At 31.8% G+C, this 10,232-nt stretch overlaps 2 protein-coding genes across 3 annotated transcripts; both read left to right on the top strand.

The window, feature by feature from the left end:
• Positions 1-489: 489 nt before the first annotated feature.
• On the top strand, positions 490-1,355 carry LOC108463347 (acyl carrier protein 2, chloroplastic-like). Its single transcript, XM_017763294.2, has 2 exons — positions 490-675; positions 1,001-1,355. The coding sequence occupies exons 1-2, from the start codon at positions 490-492 to the stop codon at positions 1,127-1,129; spliced, it is 315 nt and encodes a 104-aa protein (XP_017618783.2). The 3' UTR covers positions 1,130-1,355.
• Positions 1,356-5,676: 4,321 nt separating this feature from the next.
• On the top strand, positions 5,677-7,881 carry LOC108461094 (superoxide dismutase [Cu-Zn]). 2 transcript variants are annotated; one of them, XM_017760788.2, is made up of 8 exons: positions 5,677-5,851; positions 6,409-6,497; positions 6,586-6,687; positions 6,776-6,871; positions 7,014-7,045; positions 7,166-7,241; positions 7,430-7,483; positions 7,590-7,881. In XM_017760788.2, exons 2-8 carry the CDS (start codon positions 6,422-6,424, stop codon positions 7,610-7,612), a joined length of 459 nt encoding a protein of 152 aa, XP_017616277.1. In that variant the 5' UTR covers positions 5,677-5,851; positions 6,409-6,421; the 3' UTR covers positions 7,613-7,881. The 2 variants fall into 2 exon arrangements, with proteins under 2 accessions (XP_017616277.1, XP_017616278.1); XM_017760789.2 differs by having other exon boundaries at positions 5,845-5,965.
• The last annotated feature ends 2,351 nt before the right edge of the window (positions 7,882-10,232 follow it).

Raw genomic sequence — 10,232 nt, 5'->3', positions numbered from 1 at the left:
TCTTTCTTTAAATATCATCTTAACCAATGCCGGTAGCTACTGGTTACGATTCCTTATAATAAAATGCAAATATAAAGTGTCTGTATTGCTTGGTGTAAGGTGTTGAGATATCCTTGAAGATAGTTCATTCTTCTGGTACAGTTATTATTATAGGAATTTTTGGACTGACTGCTGTCAACTTCTTTTAACAGGCTACAACCAGGGCTTCTGGGCTGAAATTGGCTTCATTTGTCAACCAGGAAAGAAACAACCTATCTTTTAGGTTGCGTCCTGTGCCTGCTCGCTTGCGGATATCCTGTGCTGTACGTTTCTCGATCAATTGAATGATATTACTTTCTGTACTCATTTGTGAGGGGGCAAATGCTACTGACTACACAATGGGGTTCACATTTTTTTTGTATTTTTATATTCATTATTCATAAATGTCTCTGCATCTTTTGTAGGTTTATTTGCAAACATGATAGTAATGATCTGTTCATTTTTGCAGAAATGATTGTTATACTTCTGGTGAATAACATGATTTTAATGCCTGGGTTAATTGTCATTGGTCAGGCCAAACCAGAGACTGTGGATAAGGTGTGCGAAATAGCAAGGAAACAACTAGCTTTGTCAAGTGACGAACCTGTCACTGGGGCATCAAAATTTTCTGATCTTGGAGCTGATTCTCTTGATACGGTACTCCCTCAACCCCTCAATGATCATTGATTTGATTTCTGAATGCCAAGCTTTTTCCCTTTGCTTCTTATTTGGGTAAATGTAGGGTGCAGAATCATGGATTTCATGCATTTGTTTGAGTTGAATGAAATTTTGCCTATCTGTATGTTCATGCTCATGTCTATATATGTATCCTTGAAATTATCTATTCTTCTCTAATCAATCTTAATTCTTTATCAACATGAATAACTCTATGTCTCATATAATTAAAGCGAAAGCCACATGTCCACGCTATAACGTGTTTTACTTGAGGTTATTGCTTGTGGCTTGTGTCATACCATTTCAGGTTGAGATTGTGATGGGAATCGAGGAAGAATTTGGAGTCACAATAAAAGAGGACAATGCCCAAAACATCACAACTGTTCAGGATGCCGCCGATCTTATTGAGAAGCTCTGCCGTGCTAAAGGTGCCTAGAAACAAGGACCTAAGTTGCAGGTTCATTCACCACTGCCCCCCCATGTTTGATCTCTGAGAGCATTTAAAAATCTTGGTGTGAACTCCTTATGTTGTTGGAATTTTAAGTTAAATTTGTCGATTTAACTTTTTGTGTGGTAAATCAAGGAAATACTATTCCTGTTGCCGTTCTATTGTTATTAATGTGACCTAATTTTATGACATATATGCCCAAATCAAATGCTTTATCATCTAGCTTACAGGATTAAGGCTAGTATAGCATTACTGTTGGTGTGTCAATCTCAATGCTAAAGAGACCTTAAGGGCCTGTTGAAATCAAAACTCAAAATCTATATCATGTTCATGTGGGCATCTAAGCCTTTTTCTTTGCTAGTAAGTGAGCATAAGCTATCATACTTACTTGGATGAGTTTTGAAAATGCATTCGTATTTTGTTATACACAAATAATTTGATTAAATATATACCTTTTTGTGATTAAGACAAAGGTGTGTTTTTTGGGATCTTCCTTTCTTATATTAATAGTCACTAAAGGCATTTATGGCCCCTTTTTCCACCATGGAGCTCCTCATATTTTCTGTACTCATCTTGTTCATTGACGGCTCTTCGCCGAACTGTTCTAAATCTTCATCACTTTCTCTTCATTATCTTTTCCCTTGTTGATTTCTTATATCAACATGCTTGATGTTGGTAATTTCAATTATCTCTAATCTTTAAAAGAGAGAGTCAAGTTCATAGACGTAAAATAGATGTACTTAAAGAGCTTGAAGATTTCAAGTGATGTGATTACAAGAGCCAAAAAGTAAAGTAATAAACTAAAAGTACAAGGATTTAGGCAAACTTCCATTAATGGATCAATTGTCAAAGCTTATTATGCCATGCATGGGAATGGAAACAGAGTGTGGGATGGAAGAAAGCTAATAAGAAGGGAGACAAGTTGAATTGTAAATGAGCAATTTGATTGCTTGCAGTTCCCTACTTTTGCATCTGATGCATTGAAAAGCATTTCAGGAGAGCACTGTTGGTCAAGCCGCCGACTTCAAACCTTGTATGCCATTCCTGACTTCAATTCCTCATCAATTTAAAATCTCCATACCTCAATTAAAACATTATGAGATTCGTAATTTAGAATCCAAGCCAAGGTTTGAAAATGTTGGATGCAATCAACTTTATATGTGAATCAATCTATTAGAATATATCCCATACCTTGCCCATACCTTTCCCATACCTACCCATACCTTGGAAAGGTCAAAGTTATGGGCACCAAATATTTATTTAGTGTTGGGCATGGGATAATAGCAATTTTTGGTCCCTAAGTGAATAGGGAATTTGCAAGGTGGCCCTTAAACCTCAACTATAAATAGGCCAACCATTGCTCATTCTCATCATCCCACATTTGCCATTCTCTACTTAAGGCATTGTTCTCTCTCCTATTTGTAAAGTTTCACTTGTATTTTGGAGTGAAATATAGTTGGTAGTGCCCGAGGGGCGTAGGCAAGATTTGCGAACCTCGTTAAAATTCTGTGTTCTTTACTATTTATTGTTCATATTTTGTGAATGTGATTGTAGTGATTTATTGTGCTATTAAATTACGATAGAGGATATTCGGCTAGGAAAGACTTGGTACTTAAGTGATCCTCGTGATCCACCTCTCTTTCCTGGGAATTGAACTTAGTGTGATTTTTTAGTACAATAATTTTACTCTTTCACACGCTTCCGCACAACACAATCCTATCACATATTTAGTATGTGAGTGAAAGAAATAAAAATAATATAAAATATATTTAAACAATGAAGTTTTTTGAAAAAAATAATATATATATATTTATTTTTTTTGCCTTTTCATTGGATATGTAGGGCAACAAATAGAATGATACGTAATCTTGCTCGAATAGTTCTTATTACGTACTAATTATTTTGTGTCAAACGATATTCTTAATTATATTTTAGATAATTTTTTAATGATTTCAAATTAAAACCAACAGACATAAAAATAGATACACAAGGTTAGTTTGCCGGCACGAGTTCTTGACGCTCAATTGATCCATTGGGTTTATAAATTAGAATTGTGCTAAAATTAAAATTCATGGAAGAGTGGGTCATTTTTCAATATGTTGTGGTGTTGGATCAAGAATATAGTGCAGGCAACAACTTTCAACTCTGTCACCTATGTGGTGAGTTGGAATGGAGCCACTTCAAAACGTTGCTTGGTTTACTAACACCGGTTTTATGGCCATCTCCCACATCATAACAATGTGCCTTGAGAAAAGCAGCTTTGTTTTGTTTTGCAAAGGAAGAAAGAAATAGAAAGAAGGAAAGATGTGTGTGACATTTTTTATAATCAGGATCACATTGAGATGAACTATAAATATTAACGGTTAAATTTTTTAAAATAAAATTAAATTGACAAAATATATTAATGTTAAAGTTTGAATTTGTTATTACACCAATTTTAAAAGTTATCATGTTATTTTCGATGACAAAAAAAAAACGATAAATATGATGGTAAAAGTATGATAGAGGCCCCTGTATTAGGAGTTTGATTATATTTTGTCCTTTCTACTTAAAAATAGGTAAATTAGTCTATGCACATTAAATCAAAGAGCATATTTGTCCTCTTGTAAAAAATTCATTTCATTTCTACTGTTAAAAATTGATCCTTGTACATTAGCATGATGTACTATGACATGTTATATGTTACTGTCCGGTTATTTTGTTAGCCGCACCAATTTTTAACAGTATAAATGAACAAACTTTTTAACAAAAATGTCCAATTTACATTTTGATCTAATGTAGAAGGATTATATTGCTCATTTTTTAGTAGAGATGATAAAATATAATCTAACTCCTAATATATGGACATCTATAGTACTTTTATTCAAATTTAATTAAATAATAATTTTATAATTTTTCATATTTAAATAACTAATAAATATTATTAATAATTGCACAACAATCACTATAATTTGCTATTATTTAAAAGTTTAACCTTATCATAAATTTTCAGCTAAATTGGCATCAATTTAACTCCTAAAAACCAAATTTTTATAAATAAAAAACTCATAAAACCATCTCATATAACAACTTAAATAATAATATAAATATAAAAGGGTAAACTACATCAACTGGCCTAAAATTTGTTTAGAATAACATTTCAGTTACTCAACTTTCAAAATTACATAATAGTCATTAACAGTATCACATTGTTACATTTTTGTCACTCTGCTAATTTCCTTTACAAAGTAATGTTGCCCATTATTTCAAAGGGTTAATAGCTAATTTGGCTCTGCTATAGTTAAAAGGTTATTTTGATATTTTTAAAATTTTCTTAACAATAATTGTAAAAAAATTTAAAAAAATCTTAGGCTAAAAATATTAAAAATAAATAAAAATAATTTAAAAACTCATAATTTTTTAAAATATAAAATATTTAAATATGTATAAATCTAAAAATTCTTAAAATTAAAATTAATTTTTTAAACTAACTTGTCTTGTAATTTTAAACTAAATTCCATTTGCTTTTCATCGTTGATGAACACTTTCAATCACATCAACAAGTTCGTGTTGTTTCACCTAGCCTTTATAAAATACATCTCAATGCAAGAGTCAGATTCTACTATTAAATCGATTATTACTGCTCAAGTTTTCAAGATACAAAATCAAAGCTTGCAACATTGCTTTCATTCTTGAGAATCATAAAAAGTTCTACCATCAACGAACTCTTTACAAGATTTTCCTAATAATTATGAAATAAAAATAGAATAAAAATTAAAAAAAGAAGATGGCAAGAAAGAAGAGCAAAAGGTTCTATTATATTATTTAAGTTCTTTGATAAGTTTTAACTTTTTGAGATTTTTTTAATTTATAATCTGAAGTACCCTACTTATTTCTCAACCCACCATTGTTTAGTTGCTAGATTGATTGGATTTTTGAGTAATTTTTAGTTTTTAAATTTATAATACAAAGTGTTTTCTTCTTCTCTAAAATCCACCTTTTTTCTCTCAAATTTCAAGTCAATAGTTTACTTTCAACTATAAATAATATATAGATTAATTTTAATAATTTGGGAAGAATGAAACCAATGCCGATCTACATGAAAAGAAAAAGAAAAGGGCAAAGAAAAATGAAAATGAAAAGAGTGTAAAACAAAGCAAACAAAAAACGAGTAGTATTAAAGTGAATGGGTATTTATTTATTTATTTTGTAAAAGTTCAAAAATTGATTAATTAGTTAACTTTTTTTGCTTGTGTCAATTTATTTATTTTATATGAATTATTTATTTTTAAGATTTTTTAATTTTTTTACAATTATTGTTAAGAAAATTTTAAAACTATCAAAATAATTTTAGTTTAGGGACCAAATTAACTATTAACCATTTGAATTAAGGTGTAAGTTATTTTTTAATGGAAGTTAACAGTGACAAATATGTAATAATTTAATAACATTAATGATTATTATGTAATTTTAAAAGTTGAATGTTAAAATATAATTTTAAACAAAGTTTAGAATAGTTTAAATCATATAGCATAATTACCGTTGTACCCTAAGGGGGTAGGTGAAGTGGTGAAGTTTTGTACGTTACTAGAAGCTTCTCTCAGTTTTCAGCGATTCCACGATTTCCACCCCTTATTCTATAAGTTTGATTTAACTGCTAAACACACCACACTCATTTCTCACTTCTGTTTTCCTTGTTCTCTTCTACATTCGGCGAAGGGGTGCTCTGAGGTTAGATCCTTTTCCTTTCTTTGTCTTTTTATGTCCATTCAATTTCTAGGGTTTTTAAGGCTTGGATCTCTCTTTCATTTACCTTTTCTTTTTCGGTACATAGCAAACAAAGAGGTATTTTGACTTTTGATCTACATTTCTTCCAATACTAGCTTTTATTCAAGGTCTACTCTCGATTTCTTGTTTTTCTTGCCTAGATTTTGCTTGCTTGTTCGATTTTCTTTTCCAATTTTTCCTGCTTAAGTTAAGCTTGATCTTGATGACTATCAATTCATTTTCTCTTATGTTGATTGACGAAAGCTAAAAGGAAAAAAAAAGGTAAATTATTTATTATACATATATGTATGTCTTGAACTAGATTCTGTGCTGAAGAAAGAATCTGGATTTTCTTTCTCTAATTTTGAAAATTATGGATTATTCTTTTCACTTTCTAAGAAAAATGTTAATCTTACTTGAGACAAGTATTTTTCTTCTTTGCTGTTATGTGATTCAATAATTGTGCATAAAACATAGTGTTTTTAGTGGGATAAATTAACCTATTTGGTGAAAATTTATAGATCACATACCAAAATGGTGAAGGCCGTTGCCGTCCTTGGCAGCAATGAAGGCGTTAGCGGAACTGTTTTCTTCTCCCAAGAAGGAGATGGTAAATCACAACTCCCATAGGATCTCTCTGTTTTCTTTGTTTCTATGTTTCATGTTGAAGTTATTTAATCTGTTCTTTCCTTTTTTAGGTCCAACTACCGTGACTGGGAACCTTTCTGGTCTTAAGCCGGGACTCCATGGCTTCCATGTTCATGCCCTTGGGGACACAACTAACGGCTGCATGTCAACTGGTAAACGTCTAGAAGTTGGCTTTGTTGATTTCTCTTGGCTTGTGTATTTGTTTTTCGGATTTTGACCTTGTGATTAATCTGTTTGCAGGACCCCATTTTAATCCTGCTGGCAAAGAGCATGGTGCTCCAGAAGATGAGAACCGCCATGCTGGTGATCTAGGGAATGTCACTGTTGGTGATGATGGTATGAATATTTGCTCTCCATCAACGACCATAAGATTTCAGCAGTTTTAGCAGTTTAACATTCGATTTCCTTGTTCCGTTTCACGTTTTTTCAGTAGTATGTTTTTATTTTTTATTTTTCCAATTTTGTTTGTTTGATCCAGGCTGTGCAAGCTTCTCCATCACCGACAAACAGGTGTGTTCAACTACTTATTAGTCCTTTGTGCTTTCTTTTGATTTCTTTCTCTTGTGTTTCCGGTTATGCTGTGGACCGACTTAAGTCCATTGCTAAAATCTGTTGTTCCGTATCTTGTAGATTCCTCTCACAGGCCCAAACTCCATTATCGGAAGAGCTGTAGTTGTCCATGCAGATCCCGATGACCTTGGCAAGGGTAATAATAGTTGAAAACTCTGACTCCGATTAAATTGGTTTCTTCCTTTATGACCTTTGCTTATGCTAGGAACAGTATACCCCTTTGCTCTTCCTCATTGGATGTTTGTAATTAAGCATCTACCGCAAACTATGAAATGGATTTGGAAGTTAGAGTCATATTTTGTAACACTGCTATTATATTTGCAGGCGGCCATGAGCTCAGCAAAAGCACCGGAAATGCTGGCGGCAGAGTAGCTTGCGGTAAATTATCTATCTCAATCACATGTTCAATAATTTTGTGAAATATCATAGTTACAATTGATGATTAGATATATTATTTTTGATTAGTAAGTTGTAAACGATGTAGGTATTATTGGTCTGCAAGGCTAAAATCTGAGCCAAGATGCGGTTGAAGGATGCAATGGGCTTTGAGAACTCTTTATGTGAAGTAGAAAGAACTTGGTTATAATAATAAAAAGGTTAAAAGAATCCTTTGTTTGTGTACTTCTGTTGTGTGTTGGTTGTCGTTTGTAACTCTAAGGAAGAGTGTCCTCTGAATCTTAAAATACCTTTTGTTGAATGCTTTATGTTTGCCCATACTTTCTTCATTTTCTGCACTTTTCAATATATATCCCTATCTCCGTATTCAGTATTCAGAATTCAGATTTGATTTGATTGATTCTAGGCCCTTACTGTTACAGTGAATAATTACTTAATAATTGAAATAATTTAGTGGAATTGGCTAATATCAGTAAGCCCCAATCATGTGACTTTACAGTTTTATTATTGCATATATTCAAATGTCTTAAAATTATGTTCTCTAGAGCTTTTTGTTTTTATTTTTTACTTTTATTTTTTTGATGATTTTCTACTTTCAAATATTGCAAAAACAATTTTAAAATTAAAAAATTTAACTGTTGGAACAAGGCAATATTGAAAATTAAGTTCAAAACAAAATAGCAAAATCACTTGGAAAAACAGATGATTAATGTAAAATGAAGTATGATGGATCAACATTTCATTTGTGGTATTCGGACTAATAATTCACTTAAACAGAATAACAAATAAGTCTAACAATTAAAGTGTTATTAATTGAAAGTGGGACAAATTGTGTAGTTTTCGCCTCATCTAATAATCACAATTTGTGTAAATATTAAAAAATTAATCAATGCAATGTTACAATTCTAAAAAAGAAGAAAAATTGCCAAGAAAAATTAAAGAGCAGTATATGAAAAAAGAAAAAGAATGTAACTTTCAAAGAATCAAAATATAATAAATAAAATTAACAGTAAAAGCAAAATTAAAACATGATTGTAACTTCCAAATGAATTAAAAAGTTAAAAGAAATAAATAATAAAATACTATTTAAAAATAATTAAAATAAAATATCATAATAAAAATATTTATTATAACTGCCAAATTTTGGGAAAAAGTAATAAAATGTAAAAAAATTATAGTTTAATATATATAAAGATACTTGAACTTGGCATTTTATATTTACTTTATACCTTAATTTTATTTTAATCTAACTTGTACCTAAATTTGTCAATCATAAGGTAAATTACTACCTTTTTAAATATCCGACTAACATTGTTAAATACACTGACATGACACTAATAATTAATGGTAATGTGACATGTGATAGTCTCACATTTTGACACATGTCAAAAGTAAATATATATATTTTTAAAAATAAATTTTAAATATTTTATTTTAAATTTTTGTTTGTCACATATCAAAATGTACTACTATAATAGGCCAATTTCGGCCTAAATTAAAGAACCAAAAATCCATATAATAAAACCAAATTAATAGTCCATCATCAAAGCCCACAACATTACAAACCCAGCCTAAGGTTAAAACCCAGTTACAAGCCCAATCCTATAATTACCAAAACCCAACAAAATAGAGCCCGATAGGCCCAATCCTTTGAAAGTTCTTGGAAACCCTAACCCTAGCCCCATTCGCTTGGCGTCGCAACAGCCTCCAGCACTACAATCGCTAACGCCTCCACTTCGACACGACCGTACCACCTCCGTACACGCCATCTAGTGCCTCCGTACCTGCGAACCAATGCAAACACAACAGCAAAAAAGAAAAATAGGACAAAATGATTGTATTTTTCTTGATTGTATTTTTCTTATTTGGCTATAAAGCCATTTTTCATTTACGATTGTAGGAGACGAACAAAGATACCAAAAAATCAAGAAATACAAAAAACAGAGAATTAAAAAACCGAAGTTTTAAGGTGGTTCCTCGATTCGTATTCTTTTTGGGGGTTTTAGTTTCATTTTTTTTGTGCTTTAGTAGATAAAAACTGTGATAAAAAGGGATTTACCTGCGCACCTGGAGCCTTAGGCCATGGGCCATGGCGGAGGTGGAGGCGTCGAACGCCGATGAAGCCCCGAGTCGGTTAAGACCGAGGCGCAGAGAGCAGCGTCTCTCTCCCTTCCCCTTCTCCCCTTCTTTTTTTTTTTTCCTTTATGCAGTGGGGAAATGATTTTTTTAAAAAAATTCATCTTTTATAGGCCTTAACGAACGACATCGTTTAGGGCCTAGTTTAATGGCCTTAAAATGGCATCGTTTAGGCGCCAGACCCGTGAGAACCGATCCGACCCGGGGAAGGATCCCCGCGTTTAGCTGTTAAAGGGATAATTCCGAAATTCGTCCCTCCCTTTTGCGTTACCGCATGATTGGACCCAATCCCAATTCATTTTATTCTTAATTTTTTTCGGAAATTCGTGTGTTGTCTCAAATTAGTCCGTGCTTAAGCGTTTTGTTTTGGAATTGGGACCATTTGCTTTTTTAATTCTCGGCCATTTGAGCGCATTGCGCTTTGGTCCTTTCAATGGTTTATTCTATTTGTTAATTGTCTCTTTTAATTTGCTTTTATTTCAATTAAGTTTTTTTCTCATTTTAATTTGTAGAGTTCGTTATTTTTAATTCGTGTAGCATCTATCTTTCATTTTTTATACATTTTAAATTACTTTGATAAATTACTTTTTTTTAT

Source organism: Gossypium arboreum, chromosome 13, assembly GCF_025698485.1.
Source record: "Gossypium arboreum isolate Shixiya-1 chromosome 13, ASM2569848v2, whole genome shotgun sequence".
Classification (NCBI taxonomy): Eukaryota; Viridiplantae; Streptophyta; class Magnoliopsida; order Malvales; family Malvaceae; genus Gossypium; species Gossypium arboreum.
This window is presented reverse-complemented; position numbering and strand designations above follow the sequence as displayed.

Bases quoted from the DNA above. Each gene is read 5' to 3' on its own strand.
- LOC108461094 (XM_017760788.2), top strand. From the start codon at position 6,422: ATGGTGAAGGCCGTTGCCGTCCTTGGCAGCAATGAAGGCGTTAGCGGA. The intron at 6,688-6,775 runs GTAAACGTCTAG...ATCTGTTTGCAG, and splicing joins TAACGGCTGCATGTCAACTG to GACCCCATTTTAATCCTGCT. The intron at 7,484-7,589 runs GTAAATTATCTA...TAAACGATGTAG, and splicing joins TGGCGGCAGAGTAGCTTGCG to GTATTATTGGTCTGCAAGGC.
- LOC108463347 (XM_017763294.2), top strand. From the start codon at position 490: ATGATTGTTATACTTCTGGTGAATAACATGATTTTAATGCCTGGGTTA. The intron at 676-1,000 runs GTACTCCCTCAA...ATACCATTTCAG, and splicing joins GAGCTGATTCTCTTGATACG to GTTGAGATTGTGATGGGAAT.